Consider the following 24572-nt stretch of genomic DNA (forward strand, 5'->3'; position numbering starts at 1 on the left):
GTCTTCACCTTCGATAACCAGTTCTTTACCCAAACACACGGAACAGCCATGGGGACCAAATTCGCACCCCAATACGCCAACATTTTCATGCACAAGTTCGAGCACGACTTCTTCACTGCACAGGACCTCCAACCAACGCTATACACCAGATACATCGACGACATTTTCTTCCTATGATCCCACGGCGAAGAATCACTGAAGAGACTACACGATAACATCAACAAGTTCCATCCCACCATCAAACTCACCATGGACTACTCCTCAAAATCGGTTTCTTTCTTGGACACACAAATCTCCATCAAAGACGGGCACCTCAGCACCTCACTCTACCGCAAGCCCACGGACAACCTCACGATGCTCCACTTTTCCAGCTTCCACCCCAACCACGTCAAAGAGGCCATCCCCTATGGACAGGCCCTACGAATACACAGGATCTGCTCAGACGAGGAGGAACGCGATGGACACCTACAGACGCTGAAAGACGCCCTCGTAAGAACGGGATATGACACTCGACTTGTCGATCGACAGTTCCGACGGGCCGCAGCGAAGAATCGCATAGACCTCCTCAGAAGACAAACACGGGACGCAACCAACAGAGTACCCTTTGTCGTCCAGTACTTCCCCGGAGCGGAGAAACTACACCATGTTCTCCGCAGCCTTCAACATGTCATCGATGACGACGAACACCTCGCTAAGGCCATCCCCACGCCTCCACTACTCGCCTTCAAACAGCCAACCAACCTCAAACAGACCATCGTTCGCAGCAAATTACCCAGTTTTCAGGAGAACAGCGTCCACGACACCACGCAACCCTGCCACGGCAACCTCTGCAAGACATGCCAGATCATCGACACGGATACCACCATCACACGAGAGGACACCACCCACCAGGTACATGGTTCATACTCCTGTGACTCGGCCAACGTTGTCTACCTCACACGTTGCATGAAAGGATGCCCCGGAGCATGGTACATTGGCGAGACCATGCAGACACTGCGACAACGGATGAACGGACACCGCGCAACAATCGCCAGACAGGAGGGTTCCCTCCCAGTCGGGGAACACTTTAGCAGTCAAGGACATTCAGCCACCGATCTTCGGGTAAGCGTTCTCCAAGGCGGCCTTCGAGACACACGACAACGCAAAATCGTCGAGCAGAAATTGATAGCCAAGTTCCGCACCCATGAGGACGGCCTCAACTGGGATCTTGGGTTCATGTCACGCTACACGTTACCCCACCAGCAAGGGGGAAAAAAAAAGTTATCTGTTTTTAATATTCTCTCTCTCTCTCTCTGCCTTTTGGGTCTCTTTCTCTCTGTCTGTGTAATTTGACACAATGTGTATTCAGCATACTGGGACGTACTGTTTTCCGTGGCTAACCTGTCTGAACACCAACGACACCTTTTGATTGGTGTGATGGTGTCCCAGCCTAATATAAGATATGCGATTTGAGAACCTCTTATTCACTCACTCACCTGACGAAGGGGATAGTCTCCGAAAGCTTGTGATTTTAAAATAAAATTGTTGGACTATAACCTGGTGTTGTAAGATTCCTTACATTTGTCCACCCCAGTCCATCACCGGCATCTCCACATCATGTTTAAAATATACAAGAGAAACACTCTGAAACTACTGACACTCGCTAATTACAAACTACAGACAAAGCCTTCAATGCAACAAGTACCTTTTACAACTCAAAACAACGGTCACGGTCAGCACGAGGCAGCAGTGGGTTTAGTGAAAGAAACGGCTTTTGTGGAATGGGCGAGCTCATTACCCAGCATGCACAGCGGCAGAGAAACTGCTGTATTTCTGGGATTGAATGCTGGCACGGCTGTGTCCCAGGGATAGAGAGGTTTCTCTGGGATTGAATGCTGGCACGAATGCTGGCACGGCTGTGTCCCAGGGATAGAGAGGTTTCTCTGGGATTGAATGCTGGCACGAATGCTGGCACGGCTCTGTCCCAGGGATAGAGAGGTTTCTCTGGGATTGAATGCTGGCACAGCTGTGTCCCAGGGATAGAGAGGTTTCTCTGGGATTGAATGCTGGCACGGCTCTGTCCCGGTGATAGAGAGGTTTCTCTGGGATTGAATGCTGGCACGGCTCTGTCCCGGGGATGGAGGGGTTTCTCTGGGATTGAATGCTGGCACGGCTCTGTCCTGGGATAGAGAGGTTTCTCTGGGATTGAATGCTGGCACGGCTCTGGCCCGGGGATAGAGAGGTTTCTCTGGGATTGAATGCTGGCACGGCTCTGTCCCAGGGATAGAGAGGTTTCTCTGGGATTGAATGCTGGCACGGCTCTGTCCCAGGGATAGAGAGGTTTCTCTGGGATTGAATGCTGGCACGGCTCTGTCCCAGGGATAGAGAGGTTTCTCTGGGATTGAATGCTGGCACGGCTCTGTCCCAGGGATAGAATGGTTTCTCTGCCGCTATGGATGTTGGGTGAAGAACCCTCCATTGTACTTGAATTTTTTTTTTAAAAACACACACAGTACATACAAAAATGACCACTTTGAAAATAAGGACACCTACAAAAAAAGACAGCTGTGCCAGTCCCCTTGGTGTTGGACTGGGCAGGGGGGGGGGGGGGGGTGTTGGAGGCGGACACACAGTCAGCTGTAGAAGAGATTATAGGAGTAGTAGTTAACAATGTGTTAAACTTGCCCTCCCTCCTGAGCTAAATTCATAGGCCACTACCTTTTCTGTTTAGTCTCTTGGCCAAATAGGTGACCTCCCCTGCCTTTCTGATGTACAGGTGCCACCGACTTACTGGCTGGCATGGATTGGGCAAGTGTAATACAAAGGCTACCTTTGGTCGGTATAAAGTTCTGGTTACTCGTCGAGGCCTCGGTTTCGTCGTCTGCCGCCGTCTCCTTGGCATTGCCAGAACTCGTGGCCTCGACGTCAGCTGCCAGAGAGCTGCCCAGCGGCTGCTCCTGCAAAGTGCAGTGTTTACTGTGATAGTGCATTTGGGCGCTTTGGCAGTCATTAAAAGCCTTGCTGCAGATGCATTTGATGGCAACTGTCCCAGCGCCAGCAACTCTCGTCCCATGGCTCTCCGCCAGATGATTCCTCATGTCTCCCTCGCACTGCGCTGTGGCAGAACAGGAGCAGCGGAACCACAGCTTTCCTTGGTCGAACAGGCTCTTCATGCACTTGTGGCAATCTTCCTTCCGTAACTTTCTGGAGTTGTAGTGCAGCCGACACCCGCAGGACAACTGAGAGCTCTTCCCCAGAGCCTCAATCTCGGCCTCCTTATCGGATGCTGCATCCCCATGCTCCACAAAGACATAGTCAGTGCTGTGGAAAGCCTTGTAATGCTCGAGAAATTCATCTTCAGAACTGAACTCGATGTCGTCGCACAACCCGCAGAAATAGTTGACGCTTATCTCGCTGTCGTGCTGATCCCGACTGTGACGGTACAAGGTCTCCACCCTGTGGAAATGCTTCTTACAAAACCCGCAACTATACTTGTGAAACTGGTGGTTCGTGAGGCAACGGCAGTGCTGCGCGACGAGTTCCTCCGACTCAAACATCTCTTCGCACAGCCGGCACTGCCACGAACCATCCGCTGGCACGGCAACTCCCGACTCGGGGCTGTTTGGATCCAGCTGTATCCCTTCACCCTCTTCACCTTTCAAACCCGTTGCATGCCAGGCCAACTTGGACGAAGAGGGCTCAAAAGCCATCAACTCATCTGCGTCCACTTCCCTCTCGTAGTAGTAAGCATGGCCACTGTGGTACTCCACGATGTGGGACATCAGGTCGTCTCTCCTCAGCATTTCCGCTCGGCATCGCTCGCACCAGAAGTGGTGGTGGTTCAAATGAGCTCCCCCGTGACTGCGGCTCATGTGCAAACCTATAATCCCGGCATCGAGTGCCAGTTTGCCGCAGACCAAACACTTGTGGCGGATTCCGTTAGCCGCCATGACATGTTTCTCCACCCCCTTTTCTGTATCGAACCGTTGGTGGCATTCGCAGAACCACAGCCTGACGGTCGGGCTGTCGTCGCTCTCCATCTTCTCTTCCTTCACGGGCACGTCGTTGGGTTCTCTCCGGCTCCTCTTGTTGGAACTGTGGGCAGCCGGCTCCCTGGCGCCCGGGCACGTCTCGGTCAGGGGCCTCTTGAACGGAGAGTTCTTCTTAGCCTTGGACTGGTCCAACATCATACGGAGGTCGGAGGGAGTTGCGCTCTTCTCATTGAAGTGGCAAAACTCCAGGATGGCCTTCTCCATGGTGCGTATCCAGCGGATGTCGTGCATGGTTTGCTGAGTGTGTTGATTGATCTGGTTGGCGTCCACAAACAGCTTGTTGCAGTCCAGACAGCGTCCCCTCACTTTGAATATCGCAGCAACTTGGCTGATATCTTTGGCAGATACAGCGACAGGGCCAGCCTTCCTGCATCGCATTCTGCGAAGAAAGAAGAAAGTGAGACATTTATAAATGCACCCAAAATCACTACGTGGTCCACAATTAGGGAAAAGACAGAAAAAAAAAAGGTGGTCTCAGAATGGAATGATTCCCAAAATCTCGTGATGTGAAAAATGATTTAAGGATGCCTACTTACACCATGGCTAGGGCACCCAGCTAGCTAGGAAAAGTCACCACACGATCATACGAACAATGACGGGACAGTCATCGAGTATAGACGATTAAGGGGTGATCTAATTGAAGAGCTGAACATGATTAAAGGAGTTGATAGGGTAGCTAGAGAGAAACTATTTGCTCTGGTGGGGGAGTCTGGAACAAGGGGGGCATAATCTTATTAGAGCTAGGCTGTTCAGGGGTGATGTCAGGAAGCACTTCTTCACACAAAGGGTAGTAGAAATCTGGAACTCTCTTCCACCCCCCCCCACCCCACCCGCAAAAAGCTCCCGAGGCTGGGGGCAGGGAAGGGAGGGTGAATTGAAAATTTCAATACTGAGATTGATAGATTTTTGTTAGGTAAGGGTATTAAGTGTTATGGAACCAAGGCAGGTAGATGAAGTTAAAAAGAGATCAGCCATGATCTAATTGAATGGTGGAACAGGCTCAAGGGGCTGAATGGCCTACTCCTGTTCCTATGAATGGACAAAATAAATCTCTGTGCCTCCCCAACGCACACGACAAATCAAAATCAAGAGGAGTCCAAGAGTCACTTGTGTGGTTTACAAACAAATTGCCCCATGACTACTTTTTTCAGAATAAAAAGTTGGTCTACTATTCAAATAACGTGAAAATGTTGCTGGAGTGGGGCATCTCGTGGCATGTCCAGTTGGTTAGACTTGTTGGTGCACGTTTAGGTTTTTAAATTTTTTGCTCACAAAGTTGCTGGATGTACAAGCTGACAACGGCGCAGCGAGGTCAATAGGGCATCTGGGACCTTAGTGAACGACACGACAATCGGTGTATCTCCTTAACTAATTAAAGGATTTAACTCGAGATCATAAAAGATAAAATAGTCGCTAATAAAACTAACAGGGAATTCAGGAGAAACTTCTTTAACCAAAGAGTGGTGAGAATGTGGAACTCGCTACCTCAAGGAGTGGTTGAGGCAAATAGCATAGATACATTTAAGGTGATGCTAGATAAGCATGAGGGAGAAAGAAGTAGAAGGATATACTGATAGGGTGAGATGAAGAAGGGTGGGAGGAGGCTTGTGTGGAGCATAAACACCGGCTTAGACCTGTTGGGCCGAAAGGTCTGTTTCTGTGTTGTAGTTTCAATGCAAGGACTGAGAAGGAGGGTGAATTAAAGTTAAATCAGTTGCAGAAGGAAAAAAAAGGGAAAGAAATATTGGATTAAGAAAGAGAGAGAGAGAGACTGAATGGAAAAGAAAAAAAATTAAATTAAAAACTTGACATTTTTAAAATCTCCAACAATTCACAACCTGAAGGAATGAGACTCCACACTTTTAATTGTTCACTTTTTGGGCAAGAGAGGTTAATTGGCAGTAATTAACAATTATCACATCATTAAAAGGGTAATTACGCTGTTAATTACTAGACTGGACTTTCTGTGGCGAGTTCAATGGGCAATTAACGCGCAAACTTCATGAAATTCACGGGGAGGTTGAGGGCGAGATGCCGTTTTCCCGAAGCTGACGGTGGAGCGGCGCAAATCGTCCAGCAACTTGTAGCGACTCGCAATTCATGGGGTATCTCTTCCTCGCCACAAACTGGTGTCCGATTTGCGCATTAATAACAGCGTGCGTCGCTCACCGCCCGTTATTTATTCAGCAAATTCCGGGCCAGTATTTTGCTCCTTTCACAAAGTAGAAGTTAAATCTTTAGCTGTGGCCCATATTCCCCCAGTTTCAGATTGTATCTCACTGCTTAGGAACTTTTGAAGACAAGATTACCCTTCGGAAAAAGAAAAAAAATTGTACGAAAATAGTACGCTTGTGAGCTGCCCCTGAAAGCTTTGAGAGATTGTCCATGGTCTGTGTAGCTCAATTACTTGAGTGAGTAGCTGTGCCGTAGCAAAGGTCACAGGTTGACACTGGTGGTCATGCATTTCAGTTGGGGTGTCACAACTGATCAACATCCCTGGGTTGGGGAGGGGAACGTCAGCCAGTCTTCACACTCCCAATGGCTGCTTTATTGGAACCACATAACGTGCACTATCAAGGTGCTGGAGGGTGCCCATGCAAGGAGTAAACACCTTCTGGAGAGGAGGATTGGGGGGGGGGGGGGGGGAGGGGGGAGTGGAAGAAAGAACCCACTGATACCCAGCCAGGACCAGCTAACCTTTCCTACTGGTTAGGATCAAAAAAAATCATTTCTGTTATCAAGCTGTCAGATGAACAGCAACAACTTGCATTTATATAATGCCTTTAACGCAGTAAAACATCACAGGAGCGTAATCAGTCAAAAACCGGCACCCAGCCACGAGACGACAATATTGGGACAGGTGACTAAAAGTTTGGTCAAAGTGGTAGGTTTTACGGAGGGTCTTAAAAAGCGAGAGCAGAGGGCGAGAGAGAGGAGAGGTTTAGGAAGGGAATTCCAGAGCTCAAGGTCTAGCCAGCTGAAGGCATGGCCGCCAACGGTGGGGTGAAGGAAGTGGGAGACAAACACACACACACCTGAAATGTGCTGTCAATTCTACATGGGTACGCAGCATCTGTTGGCAGGCTGTACATTTAACCTGGAATGGAACTTCCTGGCACAGAGAGATCAACAACTTCTTTGCATAGTTAGGAACGGGCAGAGGGCACCGTGTCCCCTGCTCACCTATTAGAAAGGGAGAAAAACCAGGGGAAAGAAAGAAAAAAAGAGAGAACATTAGATTAGAGATCATTCAGACACGACCCAAATTTTTTTTTGAGAAAGTTTTAAGTGCAGAGAAAAAATTTCCAGGCAGATCTTGGATTTAACTTTCTTGGATGAGCACTTGAAGTGCCGTAACCTACAGGGTTTCGGACCAAGTGCTGGAAAGTGGGATTCAGCTGGATAAGCTCTTTTTCGGCCGGCATGGACATGGGCTGAATGGCCTCCTTCTGTGCCGTAACTTTCTAGGATTCTATAAAACGGATGAATATGCAAGTAACAGAAAATCAGGAGTATTTCTAAATACAGTTGACAAGGTTTAAAAAAAATTGCTAATGTTGAATTGAAGCTAATAATAGACTCCCAGTCAAATACCAGTTAGAACAGACTTTCAGAGTCACCTGTTTTTGCTCGAGAAAGTATTGCCTGTTCTGGGTCGCTAAATGCCAGTAGAACGCCCCTTTGCATAGTACGTAGAACGACAGGTGAGTTGGCAGAAGGAGGAAGGGTCCAGGGGAGTTCGAATATGGTGGTTTACTGAGTGGGGCTGCTAGGCTTTGGTGCAGCAGCCCTGTGTGAACCAGGAAGACTGTTTGGGGTGGGGGATTATTTCTGTTCATTCTGATGCCTGGAATGCTCCACTGGATTACCCTCATCAATCACTCCCAAGTGCTTCCCATTGTATAACTAATTCATCATCTTAAGAGTCTCTTCGCCTTCAATTAAAAAAACTACTACCCGCAAAATTCCACATTACCATCACTGACAGATTCTGTTACATCCCCCACCCAAAGAACTTAAATATGACTTTGCCCTTCCATAACATGGAATTTTTGCTTTTATTCTGATCAGATCCATTTCTTTCACTAACGATACATAAAATGATTGAAATGATGTTTGTCAAAAAAACCCTCACGGGCACCTGCGAAGTCTCTCAGTACGGAGTTCACACCTGGAACGGATTTTTGTAACAAATGACAAGAGGGCGAACTTTGAAAAATATATGTCAAGAGTTTAACTATTTACTGAAGCAAGCAACTCGGGGATACAAAACGACAGTCTAGATTTATGAGAATGGTGCCAGGGATGAGGGACTTCAGTTACAAGGGGAGATTAGAGAAGCTGGGATTGGTCTCCTTAGAGTAGAGAAGGTTAAGGGGAGATTTAATGGAGGTGTTCAAAATCATGTGGGGTTTTGATAGGGAGAAGCTATTTCCACTGGCAGGAGGGTCAGTAACCAGGGGACAGAGATTTAAGATAATTGGCAAAAGCACCCATGGTGGGGAAGGGGGAAGAAAGAGATGAGCAGAATTTTGTGTTACTCCAAGTTGTTATGATCTGGAATGCACTACCTGAAAGGGCGCTGGAAGCAGATTCAATTGTAACTTTCAAAAAGGAATTGGATATACACTTGAAAAGGAAACATTTGCAGGGTTATGGGGGAAAAGAGCAGAGCAGTGGGACTAATTGGAGAGCTCTTCCAATGAGCTAGCACAGGCATGATGGGCCAAACGGTCTCTTTCTGTGTTCTAAGATGCAATGATTCTAACACATTGAGCTTTTTCCAAAAAAAACTGTTCTCACCCCGTCTCCTGACCTCACTTCGATCAATGAAAGTCTATTCTTTTCTTGGAGCTGAATTGGTTTTGAGTACTGTACTGTATTAAGAACATAAGAAATAGGAGCAGGAGTAGGCCAGATGGCCCCTCGAGCCTGCTCCGCCATTCAGTATGATCATTCGACCTCAACTCCTTTCCCGTCTGATCCCCATATCGCTTCATTCCCCATGAGTCCAAAAATCTACTGATCTCAGTCTTGAATATACTCAACGACTGAGTACCCACAGCCCTCTCGGGTAGAGAATTCCAAAGATTCACAACCCTCAGGGGAGAAATTTCTCCTCATCTCAGTCCTAAATGGCCGACCCCTTATTCTGAGACTGTGTCCCCTAATTCTAGACTCTCCAACAAGGGGAAACAACCTCTCAGCATCTACCCTGTCAAGTCCTCTTAGAATCTTATATGTTTCAATGAGATCACCTCTCATTCTTCTAAACTCCAGAGAGTATAGGCCCATTCTACTCAATCTCTTCTCATAGGACAACCCACACATCCCAGTCATCAATCCAGTGAACCTGCCTTGCACCGCCTCTAAGGCGAGTATATCCTTCCTTAGGTTAAGATTGTTCCCAAGTGCTGAAAATTCCGTGCGCACATTCGGCCCCCAAAACCTACCACTCAATTTGTTCCTTTGAAGGAAGTGGTTTGTTTTGGCCATATGCTGCAGACATTCATCCCTCAAATTAAAAAGCAGGTAGCAGCTGGGGCAAGCGAAGCACTGAGTAATCTGTGGCTCAAGGTCCCGCCGATGGTCCTCAGGGTCCTGTGAATCAACCTACAAAAGGAAAGGATCCATCTTTATAAATGTATGCTCATATTAAACCACACGCTGTCCACTGCCCATTAATGAAGAGCAAGTCCTCACACTCCTTTCAATGGATGTAGTCTTGAAATGGTCTCCTATATTGGGAAGACTGAGCCAGTTCATAAAACTCTTCTCACGACTGGGGGTGGGGTGGGGGTAGAGAGAGAGACCCGGGGGGGGGGGGGGGGGGGGAAAAGAGGGAAACGGGGGGGAGAAAAATTGGATTAACTGAACAAAAAAAGGGGTGAATCCATCAAAATGTTACAAATTGATACACTTAAGCATATAAATGAGCAATGGCTACCGTGGCTAACTTAAAAAGGGAAAAAATAAGTGCATAGATATATTAAATATGATTCTTAAATCATAAAAGCATTTGCCATATTGTACCTTGGAAGACAAATGATCTTCGTATTTCTGACTGTTTATAAACCGTTGGCAGCACGCGACACAAATATACGAAGTGGATGGAGACCCGTGAAGTGTGATCGTGGGATCACAGGGAGAATGGTCAAACCTTTGCAAAAAAAAGACATTTAATAAGTTACCACAGTGTACGAACTGGGCTTCCTGTAAGACAAACATCAGAGTACAGCGTCCAACAAAAAAATTGCTGAGAAGACTGTAGGTACGATCCTGTTCCACCTGTTAGCTTGTGTGTCTATCACATGATGCCTAAAAATTACACAAATCCCTCGTCAGAGTATCTCTATGATTTCCGTATCAATCCCACTAAGTGGTTTGATGGTTAAGTCGTTGCATAATCTTCAGCTAATCTTGCTGAATGACGACCGCTCACTCACGCCACTCCAACGTTGTGAAAGATGAACTCTTCCCACCAAGCAGCCCACCATCAACAGGACCATCGGTCTGCAGGGCTCTGGACTATACTGAGCCCAGCACGGAGACGGAGTCCCTCAGCTCTCTGCGAAAGATGCCTAAAGTACATCAATGGACGGACTGAAGGCTTCACGAAACACTGAAGTTGCTGACAGTGCAAGCAGGACCAAACCTTCTTTGACGACTCCCACTCCCAACTTCTCCAGCAATTGTTACGCATATTTGCTCCAGTATAGACACAGGCACAAGGTTTTTCCAATCGGAAGGCCGACGATAACACATTTAAAGCATCACCACTGACCCCAAATCCAATCATCACCCAGCACCCATCCACATACCCGCCCAGGAGTTAATATCAAGCTCCATGTGTTACCCATTAACTTATCACCTCTTCCTTGCGCTCCTTCTGTGAGGAACGAGAGTAGGCCATTCAGCCGCTCAAGCCTGTTCCGCCATTCAATTAGATCATGGTTGATCTGCAACTCAACTCCATATCCCTTAAAAACCTTGCCCAACATAAATCCATCAATCTCAGTTTTGACATTTTCAACTGACCCCCAGCCTTTTGGGGGAAGAGAATTCCAGATTTCCACTACCCAATGTGTGAAGAAGTGCTTCCTGACATTACCCCTGAACGGCCTCTCTCTAATTTTAAGGTTATGCCCTCTTGTTCTGGACTCCCCCACTGGGAGGAAATAGGATAGAGAGAGAGAAACTATCATAGGAACAGGAGTAGGCCATTTAGCCCCTCGAGCCTGTTCCGCCATTCAATGAGATCATGGCTGATCTGTGACCTAACTCCATATACCCGCCGTAGCCCCATATCCCTTAATACCTTTGGTTAACATCTATCAATCTCAGATTTAAAATTAACAATTGAGCTAGCATCAACTGCAGAAGAGAGTTCCAAACTTCTGCCACCCTTTACCTGAAGAAGTGTTCCCTAAATTCACTCCTGAAAGTCCTGGCTCTAATTTTTAGGCTATGTCCTAGTCCTAGATGCCCCAACCTGCGGAAATAGTTTCTCTCCATCTATCCTAATCAGTTCCCCTTAATATCTTGAAAACTTCAATCAAATCACCCTCAATCTTCTAAATTCCAGGGAATACAGCCTTAGTTTGCGTAATCTTGCCTCGTAATTTAACACTTGGAGTCCAGGTATCATTCTAGTAAATCTACACTGCACTCCCTCCAAGGCCAATATATCCTTCCTGAGGTGAGGTGCCCAGAACTGAACACAGTACTCCAGCCATGTGGTCTAACCAGGGCTTTGTATAGCTGGAGCATAACTTCTACCCCCTTGAATTCTAGTCCTCTAGATATAAAGGCCAGTATTCCTTAGCCTTCTTGATTATTTTCTGTACCTGTCCATGACATTTTAATGATCTATGTACATGTATCCCGAAGTCTCTTTGGAGCTCCACTGTTTTGAGCTTTTCACCATTTAGAAAGTACTCTGATCTATCCGTTTTAGGTCCAAAGTGGATGATCTCACACTTGCCTACACTGAAATCCATTTGCCACAGTTTTGCCCATTCACTTAATCTATTACTTATACTCTGTAATTTTATGCTTCCATCTACACTGCTGTCAATGCTACCTCTCGGTTATCGGCAAACTTGGATATGTGACTCTCTATCCTGTCAACAAGTCATTAATAAATACAGTGAATAGTTGAGGTCCCAACACAGATCCCTGTGGGACACCACTAGTCACATCCTGCAAATTTGAGCACCTGCCCATTATCCCTACTCTCCGACTCCCGCCACTCAGCCAATTTCCTAACCAGGTCAATAATTTGCCCTCAATTCCATGAGCTTCGACTTTAGGTAACAGAATGCCTTCTGGTAGTCCATATAAACAACACCCATAAATATTCCCCTGTCCACTACTTTTAGTCACCTCTTCAATAAATTCAATCAGGCTCGTCAGGCATGACCTACCCTTTACAAATCCATGCTGGCTCTCTCTGATCAGCTGAAATTTTTCAAGGTGCCCAATCCTTTAATCATCTTAAATGATAATCACCCCTTAATCTTCCATACTCGAGGGAATACAAGCTTAGTCTATGCAACCTGTGCGCATTATTGAACCCTTTTAGCCCCGGTATCATTCTGGTGGATCCGCACTGCACCCCTTCCAAAGCCAACATATCCTTCCTGAGGTGCGGTGCCCAGAACTGAATGCAGTGAGCAGAGGGAAAATAGTAAAACTCAATCACAACAGGCCAATGAAGTCATATACAAGTCCCTCCGAATCAGAAGGTTAACTCAGTAATCACTGCAGTCATTCAGTACTGTAAGTTATAGGCAGATCTAGTTGGCAAGGAAGTCATTTATTCAGTATTTATCCAGTTGGTAAATCACGATTCTACAGTATTTAGGTTTCTTAAAGGAGTCTTACACAGCCATATACTGACATTACTTTCACTACAATCAAGTTTAAAAGAAAGCGCGTACCTTTTCAAATGGCCTAAAAGCAGATGTCTATTATCAAACTTCCTGTTACAATTCATTATTGGGCAGTCAATGGGATCAGGAGTCACTGATGCATCCGTGTGTCTTCTAGCTGTTCCACGCCCAAAACTGACAATACCAGGTTTTGGCCCTGTTTGACAAACACATTGGGAAGAGAGTGACAGACACACACAGACACAATGGAAAACTGTCAACATGATCAGAAAAACCAGAATAAAATTCATGTATATGAACTGTATGTTTAAACTGTTTGCAATCTCAAACTACGTTAAGAGCTTGGAAATTTTCCTCATTATTAGAGCGGAGCATCATTTCCCACCAAATAATAAAATGTAGCAGTTGCGTATATGAAAGGATTATGGTCAGGGATGTTGTCAGAAGGTAGGATCCAAATACAGGACCAAATATATTTTGTTTAGTATGTTTGCCACTCTATTTCCCCCACCCACTGCCGCCTCACCTGAAGGCACCGAATCTTTCAGCAAACCAGTTCCATGGGTGCTGGCCATCTTCCAACTACCTCATCCAAGTAGTTAAGCTTCACGTGAGCCTCACCAGTGAGTGCCGGCATACTCCTTGCCTATGGACAGCGTCACATCTGAGTCTAATTCCAGTCCCCACCCAACACCCACCCACATCCAGCGAGCGTCATCGTGCCTTTAACGTGGTAAAACGTCCTGAAGCATTTCACAGGGGCATAATCAGACAAAAACTGACACCAAACCAAAACAGGAGACATTAGATCAGGTGACCAAAAGCTTAAAGAGGTCGATTTTAAGGAGCATCTTAAAAAAGGGGCGAAGAAAATCGTGGATGCACAAGAGACCAGAATTGGAGGAACGCAGAGGGTTGTAGGAACGGAGGTGGTTACAGAGATTGGATTGCGATCGAGAAAGAGGACCACAGCTGGTGTGTTAACCTTCCCCAGCCCCATGGATGATGAGCGCCCACAGTAGCATCCCAACTGGGGCTCATGCTGCTGGCCAACCCAGCACAGGCCAGGATTGAACCTGGAACCTCCCTGGTCTGTGCAGCTCAGCCTCGCATCAAGCAGTACACTTATCAACACAGCCACCAGAGCAAAGCACAAGACTTTCCAAATGGAGCAATCCAGGCGATTTTGGTTGGGGCAGCAGAACAGACCTAGTCTGAATGGAAATCTACAACTACAGGGTCATTTATTGCCCTTAAGATATTTTATACGGAACAGTAATACAACCTTTTCAGCTGTCAGATCATCACACTGAATCTTTATGTTGGGAATCTTTGATACATTCTAAATCACCCAATATTTTAGCCATTTTCCAGTACAGTCAATGGTGTTGTCAAACAGTTCATTTTTTTTTCTTTACACCACCTGGGTATTAACCGTAACATTAGGAGTAGGAGGAGGACATTCAATCCCTCGAACCTGTTCCACCATCTAATTAGATCAAAACTGATCTGTACCTCAACTCCATTTTCCCACCGTTGCTCCATATCCCTTGATATCCCTTACCCAATAAAAATCTATCAATCTCGGTCTTGAGTTCCAAATGCCCCCCAACCTCCACAGCCTTTTGGGGAGGGGAGAGTTCCAGATTTCTACTACCCTTTGAATGAAAAAGTGCTTCCTGATTTCCCTGCTAAATGGCCTGGCTCTAATTTTAAGATTATGTCCCCCTCATTCTTGATTTCTTCCACCAGAGGAATTAGCTTGTCCGTATCTAGCCTACCAAATCCTTTTAACATTTTAAACACCTCATTCGGCTCACCCCTCGATTTTTTATACTCAAGGGACTGCAAAGCCAAGTCTATGCAATTCAACCCTCTAAGCCCTGGTAACAGTTCAACAGAAGAATATTCCGGAAAGCAGCATTTGGGCCCTTTCCTCTCCGCCCCCACCCCGCCAAGATTCATGCAACACAAAGTGACACAGATACACCTGGTCAGAGTAAGCACCAACCTCACCTCCAGGTAATAACCTCCAAAACAGCTATCCCAAACACCAGAGCTTCCATCTCGAGTGTAACACAAGAAGCTGCACAACAGCTTGTAAAGTGCCAGCAACCCTGATGTCAGACACATCCAAGTCTAACGCCACCTACCAAACTAATTCATCACCAAACGCTTAATCCAGGTCTGCTCACAAGGGCCCCTGGCAAAATGACATGGGTGGCTGTTAAGAGACTGACTCCCTTCCCAGGGTGTTGAGCCTCCTGGAGTCTTCCCTCCCTGCCTTTCTGCCACCAATCTGTCTGTAAGCTTGGCACTGGGTTGCGTGCAGGGGCTGAAGAAAGCCCTCCTCCATTGCGTGCTTGCGATCTCCAAACGTTTTCAGTTGGGCACTCACGCCAACTAACGTCGTACACTAAGTTGAGTCAAGATAAGAATGCGGATGAGTCCCCATTCCGCCCGTGTCTCTTTCCTCCTCCTTCCCCCCGCCCCCCCCCCCACCGAATTCCTCCATCTCTCCTTCCACTCAACGATGCACATTGCGAGCAAACTAAAATTATAATCTAGAAGTGAAACGCAAGAAAAGCATACCTGGTACTTTCAGCCATCCATCAACACACCGTCTCGCTTCCTCCGTTGCAGCCTGTCCTTGAATGAATTCCAACTCTTGCATGCCATGAGCATGTTGGGAATCCACCTTCTCCTGCACAAACACACAACGTGAAAATCTAAAGCAAATTCATCAATAATTGCGAACAGTTTCTAGCATCAGCCCAGGCATTTAAAAAAAATTAAGGATAGCAGAGGATGAAGTATATCCAATATAATGACTGTTCCTGCGCAAAGAAATGATTGATGAAATCCTCCACAAAGGAAACATTTAAATTTAATGTAATAGAAAAGCAATCCTTATGTAAACTCGTGATGTTGGTCTCCTGGTCTGAAATGGTGCGTTTAGATACGTACACCTTGATTAGACCACACTAAGATTACAGTGCAGAGTTCTGGTCTCCATACTACAAAAAGGATATAGAGGCACTGGAGAAGGTGCAAAAAAGATTTACAAGGATGACACCACAACTGAGAGGTTATTACTGTCAGGAAAGACTGAATAGGCTGGGATTAGAAGAGAGAAGGCTGAGAAGTGACCTGATAGAGGTCTTTAAAATTATGAAGGGGTTTGATGGGGTCGACATAGAGAAGATGTTTCTACCACAAGGAGTCGAAGCGAATAGCATAGAAGCATTTAAGAGGAAGCTGGATAAACACACGAGGGAGAAAGGAATCGAAGGATATGGTGATAGGGTTAGATGAAGTACGAAGGGAGGAGGCTCGTGTGCAGCATAAACACCAGCATAGACCTGTTGGGCCGAACGGCCTGTTTCGGTGTTGTAAATTCTGTGTGATTCTATGCAATGACCAAAAAACATGTTCTCCTTCAGAAAGGCTCAACACAGTGTGTGGGGCATTTGTCTGAAAAGGATAGTTTTATCTCTCCTGTCTGTTCCATTGTGCACAATACCTATATCTGCCTGCACGTTCAAGCTCCCCCTGTTGGGATTCAGCACATTATAGCAAAAGAGAGCAAGGTAACCCTATCCAAATGCCAGGCTGTTCCTGCCTCTATACCTCTGGTAACAAGGCCCTTTCACAACTGTGTGGGATGTAGCCCTTTCAATTGTCCCAAGAACATGCACTCAGAAGAGGGAATAATGAGCACCCAATTTAAAGAAAGATGAACAAACTTGCATTTACATAGTGCCTTTCACGACCTCAGGATGTCCCAAAGCGTTTCAGTCAATTAAGCACTTTTGAAGTGTAGTTGCTGTTCTAATCTGCGGAAACGCGGCAGCCAATCTGCGCACAGCAAGATCCCACAAACAGCAATGAGATAAATGACCAGGTAATCTGTTTTAGTTATGCCGACTGGTCTGGCCAATCAAGCTTTTTTTGTAAAATAAAATAATCAAAGGTCGGTCTTTATTACTGTACGTCGTGACTCAGAGCTGATCACTAACTCAAAATACCGAAAACTTTCAGGTTACACAATGGTAAAATGGGTGGGTGCACTGATGTGCTGTTCCATCAGTAACATATTTTCAGTTCACTCCCTCAGTTCCTCACACAATACACAGGACGATGACTATTACCAAACAACCTGTTCCACATCTGATCCCCGCAAGCCACACATCACGATGGAACGAACCCACGAATCAATAGCTTACCAATTGGCGGGAATTGTGGAACTATAGCATGATATTCTGCCAGCCATCAGCAACCTTCCCTTCACAGCAGGCTAAGCATTCCAAATACATTACAGTAGAACCCTACCCCCATTGGCCAGGATCCAATCATAATACAACGTACAAGGTGCAAAGAACCATTTGGCCCATCAAGAAAGAAAGACTAGCATTAATATAGCAGTCTGACCTCAGGACATCCCAAAGCATTTCACAGCCAATTAAGTATTTTTGAAGTGTAGTCACTGTTGTAATGTAAGAAATGTGGCAGCCAATTTGCACACAGCAAGATCCCACAAACAGCACTGTGATAATGAACAGATAATCTGTTTTTTTTTAAAAAAGTGATGTTGGTTGAGGGATAATTATTAGCCAGGACACCACGGATAACTCCCCTGCTCTTTTTCGAAATAGTGCCAGGGGATTTTTTTGTTTAAACTGAGCGGGCAGATGGGGCCTCGGTTTAATATCTCATCCGAAAGACGGCACCTCCAAAAATGCAGCACTCCCTCAGTACTGCACTGGGAGTGTCAGCCTGGATTTGTGTGCTCAAGTCTCTGGAGTGGGCCTTGAACCCACAACCTTCTGACTCTGAGGCAAGAGTGCTACCCACTGTGCCACAGCTGACATCAAACCAATCTCCATCCATTGGACATGCTCAGAATCACATTATCATGGAATCTGCTCAACTTATTTAACTTCTTAAGGGGCAACTGTAGGTAAAACTTCCAGGATGGAACTCTCTGAAATCTGACCCTGAATACAGTTCAGTGAAACTCTGCAACCTTAATAAAACTCTCATCTGAGAAAGAAAACCCACCATCCACTCTTAACTTTCACCCATCTAGTGGTACGATGAGATTTGAAAAACAAGTACAGCCATCCAAAGTTACATCTTTGTCTTTCCCTTTGACGTTAAACTGCTACAAAAGATAGATCAAAATATATCTCACACAATTAGATAAAGCAGTCCTCAGCAACTAGACAAGCGCTTCACCTTTCAGAACACTGCAATTGGGTGTCCCATCAGGTCCTTGGCTAAGGCCACAGACAGACATAAACAATTATTGCTTTGCGATTAAAATCATCTACATTTTGCACTTGTTAATCACATCCATCTAAATAGGAGGTAATTCATTCACTTTCCAAGCAACATCCACACGTGAGCCAGGGATGGAATCATCCTGGTGCAGATGTGTATTCCAGGGTGCTCCTGGCTGTACAATAACCAACTGAAAGTGGCCAAAATATTGTCACTAACTGAAATTACTCCACCACCCCAAAATAAAGATAACAGTGATTATTCTATTAAACAGATAGGACTTTGATCTATTACAGGAGGTTTTGGACAATGGTCTTGATTTAAACATGCATATTTAAGTGGAAGCTTTTGGTGACACTAATTATTATTGGAGGTGTTTGGTGAAGTTAGTAATCCAAAGGCTAATGGAATGGTGGCTGTTATCCCCAGGGGGCTGGAATACTAAGGGGTGGAAGTTATGCTACAGTTGTACAGAGCCTTGGTCAGACTCTCTCTGGAGATTCTGGGCATCACACCTTAGGATGGATATATCAGCCTTGGAGGGGGGTACAGTGCATGTTCACCAGGATGATTCCAGGGCTTAAAGGGTTAAATTACAAGGCTAGGTTGCATAAACATAGCTTGTATTCCTTGGAATTCAGAAGGTTGAGGGGAGATTTAATTGATGTGTTTAAAATGATTATGGGATTTGATAGGGTTGTTACAGAGAAGCTATTTCTCCGGTGGGGGAAATCCAGAACAAGGGGACATAACCTTAAACTTAGAGCTTGGCCGTTTAGGAGTGAAATCAGAAAGCACTTTTTCCACACAAAGCGTAGTGGAAATCTGGAATTCTTTCCTCCCCACGGAAGGCTGTGGATGCTGGGGGCCAATTGAGATTAGCAAGATAGATTTTTGTTAGGTAAAGGTATTAAGAGATATGGATCAAAGGTGGGTAAATGGAGTTGGGGTACAGATCAGCCATGATCTGACTGAATGGCAGAACAGGCTCGAGGGGCTGAATGGCCTACTCCTATTTCTATGCAAGTAGGAACAATGCAGTCTTAAATTTTATACATCTCTTGGGCGTCAAGCCTGAATACATAGATAGTAAAGGCAAACAGCTGATCCCCATATTACATGCAGAGATCAATACATTTACTGGCAGCAAGGTTTATGCTATTTATATATTTATTTTCCAGAAATCAATCAGAAAGCAATTACGGCACCAATCCTGAGGTCTCTTAAAAATGCCGTGCCAAAATCGTTCAGCGGATATGCACTCCTTGCATATTTCCACACACCATTATTATTCCTGCCAACAGTGTAACCTCTGACTCACTTTGAGCAGTTTAAACATTCCTTTACCAAGGAGCTAAAATAACCAGCTTGGGTTTCATCAATAAATAGCCTTGGGATGCATCCCAGTTCGAGTATTCTTAACTTCACTCTGACTGGACAGTTTCAATAAGTTTTCTGCCCACATACCCAAACCTCTCCTTTTCACCACCACCCCCCCCACCCCGACCCCCACTTCACTGATGGAAGCCCATTTAATTTCATTCTTCCCATGTCATCGGACATCACTTAACGTTTATTCACATTAAGTTCCACCATTTTTTAGTCTATGGGCACCCAAGCATTTTGTCTTTATGGGCCACATAGTACAGGTATGAGAGCCGGCAGCCTGTTCCAGAGGTCCGCTATTCTCTGGGAAAAGAACCACCTCCTGACATCTAACCTAGATCGGGCCAAGGTGAGAGACTGTGCATTATGGAGGGTGAATTTAGCTGGAGTTTGCTCAGTAGGCTGGAAAGGCTTGTTGAGATCAAGATTAATTTACTGAATTCATTCACATCGTGACAATACTATTGCACTTTGAAATCTAGGGATGACACTCCAGTGCAGTACTGAGGGAGTGCTGCACCGTCAGGAGGTGCCACCTTTCGGATGAGATGTTAAACCATCTGCCCTCTCGGATGGACGTAAATAGATCCCATGGCACTATTTCAAAGAAGAGCAGGGGAGTTCTCCCCGGTGTCCTGACCAATATTTATCCCTCAACCATCACTAAAAAAAATTATTTGGTCATTATTACATTGCTGTTTGTGGAACCTTGCTGTGCACAAACTGGCTAATGTGTTTCCTACATTACCACAGCAACCACACTTCAAAAAATGTACTTCATTGGCTGTAAAGCGCTTTGGGACGTCCCGAGGTCATGAAAGGCGCTATATAAATGCAAGTTTTTTTTTCTTTCTTCTCATACACAAGCGTCCTCTGTATCCCCCAGTCCAGTTGTCTCCATTCCTCTCCTAAAGCTGGACATCCATATGGATACAGGGTTCCATGGGCACTGACCACCATGAGGTACCTTCCTCAACTGTCCACTCTTTACACGTAAGCAGGCAGTCAGTGCTGCCAGAATATTTGGAAGTGGTGGATATCGCTGAGCCAGATGTTGCAGTTTTGAGAGTTAAATTCAAAGGAGAAGTACTTCACAGAAATTTACAACACAGAAAAGGACAGGAAATCAGCAGCACTCACCTTTAACTAGCGGCCATTTATAAATTTATACTTCGCAAAGATATTCACAGGGAGAGGTTTTTACACAGAATGTACAGCACAGAAACAGGCCATTCAGCCCAACTGGTTTATGCCGGTGTTTGTGCTCCACACGACCCTCCTCCCGCCCTACTTCATCTAACCCTATCTGCATGTCCTTCTACTCCTTTCTCCCTCGTGTTTATCTAGCTTCCCCTTAAATGCATCTATGCTATTCGCCTCAACTACTGCTTGTGGTAGCAAATTCCACATTCTCACCACTCTCTGGGTAAAGAAGATTCTCCTGAATTCCCTATTGGATTTATTAGTGACTGCCTTATATTTATGACTCCTAGTTTTGGACTTCCCCACAAGTGGAAACATCATCTCCACATCTACCCTATCAAACGCCTTTCATAATTTTGAAGCCCTCTATTAGGTCACCCCTCAGTCTTCTCCTTCGTAATGTTCGACAAACAGAAAATGTAGAGAAGGTTGATCTGTATCTGAACAATAAAGATAAATCATTTCAGGAGTAAACCTTCATCAGATGATTGAAAATAGAGGAGGATGTCAAGTCAGTGTAAAGATACCGTGCATACTGGCTTTAGGCATGTCAGAGGAGTTCAAGCCTCGGTCTGATACTTTATCACTGCTATCAGGAGGTTTGTGGACAACTCCCACATCTTTTCCTGTTCCTCAATTCGACCCAGAGTTTCTACTGCCTGCTCACTCTTACTGCTTTCCCCTCTTTCTAATGCTGTAATATCAATATTATTACACCACCCCCCTTTCCAATTTCCCTGTCCTTTCTAAAGACCTTATAACCTGGTCTATTTATCTCCCAGTCACGTCCAGCTTGCAGCCAGGTCTCAGTGATGGCCACTACGCCGTACCCTTTAAGCTGAATTTGCGCTCCTAATTTGCTCGTTTTACTCCTTATGGTGCATGCATTAGTGTACAGAACTCTCATTTGGGCGACCGACCCTACCCTGGCCTCTTGCCCCGACGCTGTTATTCTCGCACATTTTAAATGTATCGCTCGCACTTGTTTTTTCATTACTCCTGTTGTATTTTGATCACTTATTTTTGTCATTATTTCCTACATTTTTTTTCTGAACCTGAAGTATTTATATTACCTTTAATATCTATGATCTAGACTTCACTCTCATCCCCTTTTCTCTTATCTTTAATTTTTATAAAAGCAAAAACAGTTTCCCTCCAGCACCAAGTCCTTTGCCCTCTATTCCAGGATGAATCAAGACTGTCCATATTTAAAGCGATTCTGCACTAGGTGGCGGTCTCTCCCATGCTACGAACCCAGCCACAAATGCGGGCAGTCCAAGCTTTATTTTCCTGCTGCAATTTGATATTTGGAGCCCATCGTTCCACATTTAGTCCATTTGGAGTAAATCAAAACTCAGCAAGACAAGCATGCATAACTACCAGCAGGAACCAAATCATCTGATTTCCGCCTGTTCCAGCTCCTTGCCAATTTGCAAATATAAATTAGTGTAAATATTTATCCTTCAAGTTACAGTCAGGTTGATATGTCCTCAGTGTCTAGGGCCGAGCAGTCTGCTAGATCAGCAGCCCATCCACCACCGGCGCACCGTGGCTGCAGTGTGTACCATCTACAGGATAGACTGCAGCAACTCGCTAAGGTTTCTTCGACAGCACCTCCCAAACCCACGACCTCGACCACCTAGGACAGGGGCAGCAGGTACATGGGAACACCACCACTTCCAAGTTCCCCAAGTCACACACCATCCTGACTTGGAAATATATCGGCCGTTCCTTCATCGTTGCTGGGTCAAAATCCTGGGTCGCCCCAACCAACAGTACTGGGGGAGCACCTTCACCACATAGACTGCAGCGGTTCAAGAAGGCAGCTCACCACCACCTTCTCAAGGGGCGACTAGGGATGGGCAATAAATGCCAGCGACGCCCACATCCCGAGAATTAATATTTTTTAAAAAGACACTATTTCCAAAACCTTGATCAATGTGTTAACATGTCAGCAACTTACCTGAAAAGCTTTGCATTTTTCTTCCTTCAGCTGTTTTTCAACTTCCACATGACGTGCCAATCGATCCAATGTTGACAGGACTCTCGCCTTTTGCCAATCAATGTGATCTTTTGGTTTCTGTTTGGTTTATGTGAAAAGAAACACAAGATAATAAATTGTTGATATTTTTACAACAAATGAAAACACTTCTTCCAATTTTTCATCCATCAATTAAGAACCAAAAAGTAGTTTTTAAAAAATTCATTGAGGAATGTGGGCATTGCTGGCAAGGCCGGCATTTATTGCCCATTCCCTAGTTGCCCGGAGGTGGTGGTGGTGGGCAGCCTTCTTGAACCACAGCGGTTTGATACAACTGAGTGACTTGCTAGGCCACTTCAGAGAACAGTTTGGAGACAACCATGTTGGTGTGGGACTGGAGTCACATATAGGACCTGACCCAAAACGGCAGGTTTCCTTCCCTAAAAGGACGTTAGTGAACCAGTTGGGTTTTTACAACAACTTCATGGTCAAATTGTACGGATACCAGCTTTTTATTTCCAGATTTTATTTTTAAGCTGAAGTCAAATTCTCAAACCGGCCACGGTGGGATTTGAACTCACGTTCTCTGGATTATTAATCCAGGCCTCCGATTACTAGTCCAGTAACATAACCATTACACTACCATACCCCAATTACAGAGTTTTCGTGATCCAATACCACAAATCCACTTGTTCATATCTTTATTGGTAATTAAAAAATGAAAGCTCACCATTCTCCAAGACAACTCAACTCTTATGTACAAAATCTGGTACAGTGTTCAGGGCTCTTTTTCTTCATTCGGGAAATCAAACGGTAAAGACAATTTCTACAACAACAACTTGCATTTATATAGCGCCTTTAACGTCGTAAAACGCCCCGAGATGCCTCACAGGAGTGTAGTCAGACAAAATTTGTCACTGAGCCACAAAAGGAGATATTAGGACTGGGGACCAAAAGCTTGGTTTTAAAGGGTGTCGTAAAAGGAGAGAGAGGGAGAGCGGTTTAGGGAGGGAATCCCAGAGGTCAGGGCCTAGGCAGCTGAAGGCACGGCCGCCAATAGTGGAGGGAAGAAAATTTGGGATGCGCAAGAGGCCAGATTCGGAGGAGTGCAGAGATCTCGGAGAGTTGTAGGGCTGGAGGAAGTTACAGAGATAGGGAGGGGGTGAGGCCAATGGAGGGAATTTTAAAATCGAGGCATTGCCAGACCGGGAGCCAACGTAGGTCAGCGAGCACATAGTTAAGACAACAAAAACACCGACTACCAGCATCAATGGTTAGACTTGGGTTGTGAAAAGGGTTGTGAAGAGAGAATGAAAAAGACAAGGAAAAGCAAGACTTGCATTTATATCGTGCCTTTCATGACCTCAGGACGTCCCAAAGCACTTTACAGCCAATAAAGTACTTTTTGAAGTGTAGTCACTGTTGTAATGTAGGGAAACATAGCAGTCAATTTGCACACAGCAAGGTCCCACAACCAGCAATGTGATAATGACCAGTTTTAGTGATGTTGGTTGAGCGATAAATATTGGCCAGGACACCGGGGAGAACGCCCTTGTTCTTCGAAATAGCGGCCATGGGATCTTTTACGTCCACTTGTGAGGGGGCAGACGGGGCCTTGGTTTAACGTCTCATCTGAAAAACAGCACCTCCAGCAGTGCAGCACTCCCTCAGTACTGGTAGTGGGAGTGTCAGCCTGGATTATGTGCTCAAGTCCCTAGAGTGGAGCTTGAACCCCACGTCCTTACGACTCAGGGGAGTGTGTTACCCACTGACCAAGCTCCTACTCACATCATG

General features: G+C 45.5%; 1 protein-coding gene across 5 annotated transcripts in view; it reads right to left on the reverse strand.

Annotated features, from left to right (window-relative positions):
* znf451 (zinc finger protein 451) overlaps window positions 1-24572 on the reverse strand; it is a 54635-nt gene that overhangs the window by 17876 nt on the left and 12187 nt on the right. For all 5 annotated transcript variants that reach the window (XM_067984056.1, XM_067984059.1, XM_067984055.1 and 2 more), the window contains exons 4-10: window positions 22761-22877; window positions 15518-15629; window positions 12974-13121; window positions 10065-10191; window positions 9485-9644; window positions 7067-7214; window positions 2810-4410 (exon numbers count right to left, since the gene is read on the reverse strand). In XM_067984056.1, the coding sequence (XP_067840157.1) occupies window positions 2810-4410; window positions 7067-7214; window positions 9485-9644; window positions 10065-10191; window positions 12974-13121; window positions 15518-15629; window positions 22761-22877 (2413 nt within the window). The remainder of the gene's footprint in view (window positions 1-2809; window positions 4411-7066; window positions 7215-9484; window positions 9645-10064; window positions 10192-12973; window positions 13122-15517; window positions 15630-22760; window positions 22878-24572) is intronic.

The sequence above is a fragment of the Heptranchias perlo genome, chromosome 5 (assembly GCF_035084215.1).
Source record: "Heptranchias perlo isolate sHepPer1 chromosome 5, sHepPer1.hap1, whole genome shotgun sequence".
NCBI lineage: Eukaryota > Metazoa > Chordata > Chondrichthyes > Hexanchiformes > Hexanchidae > Heptranchias > Heptranchias perlo.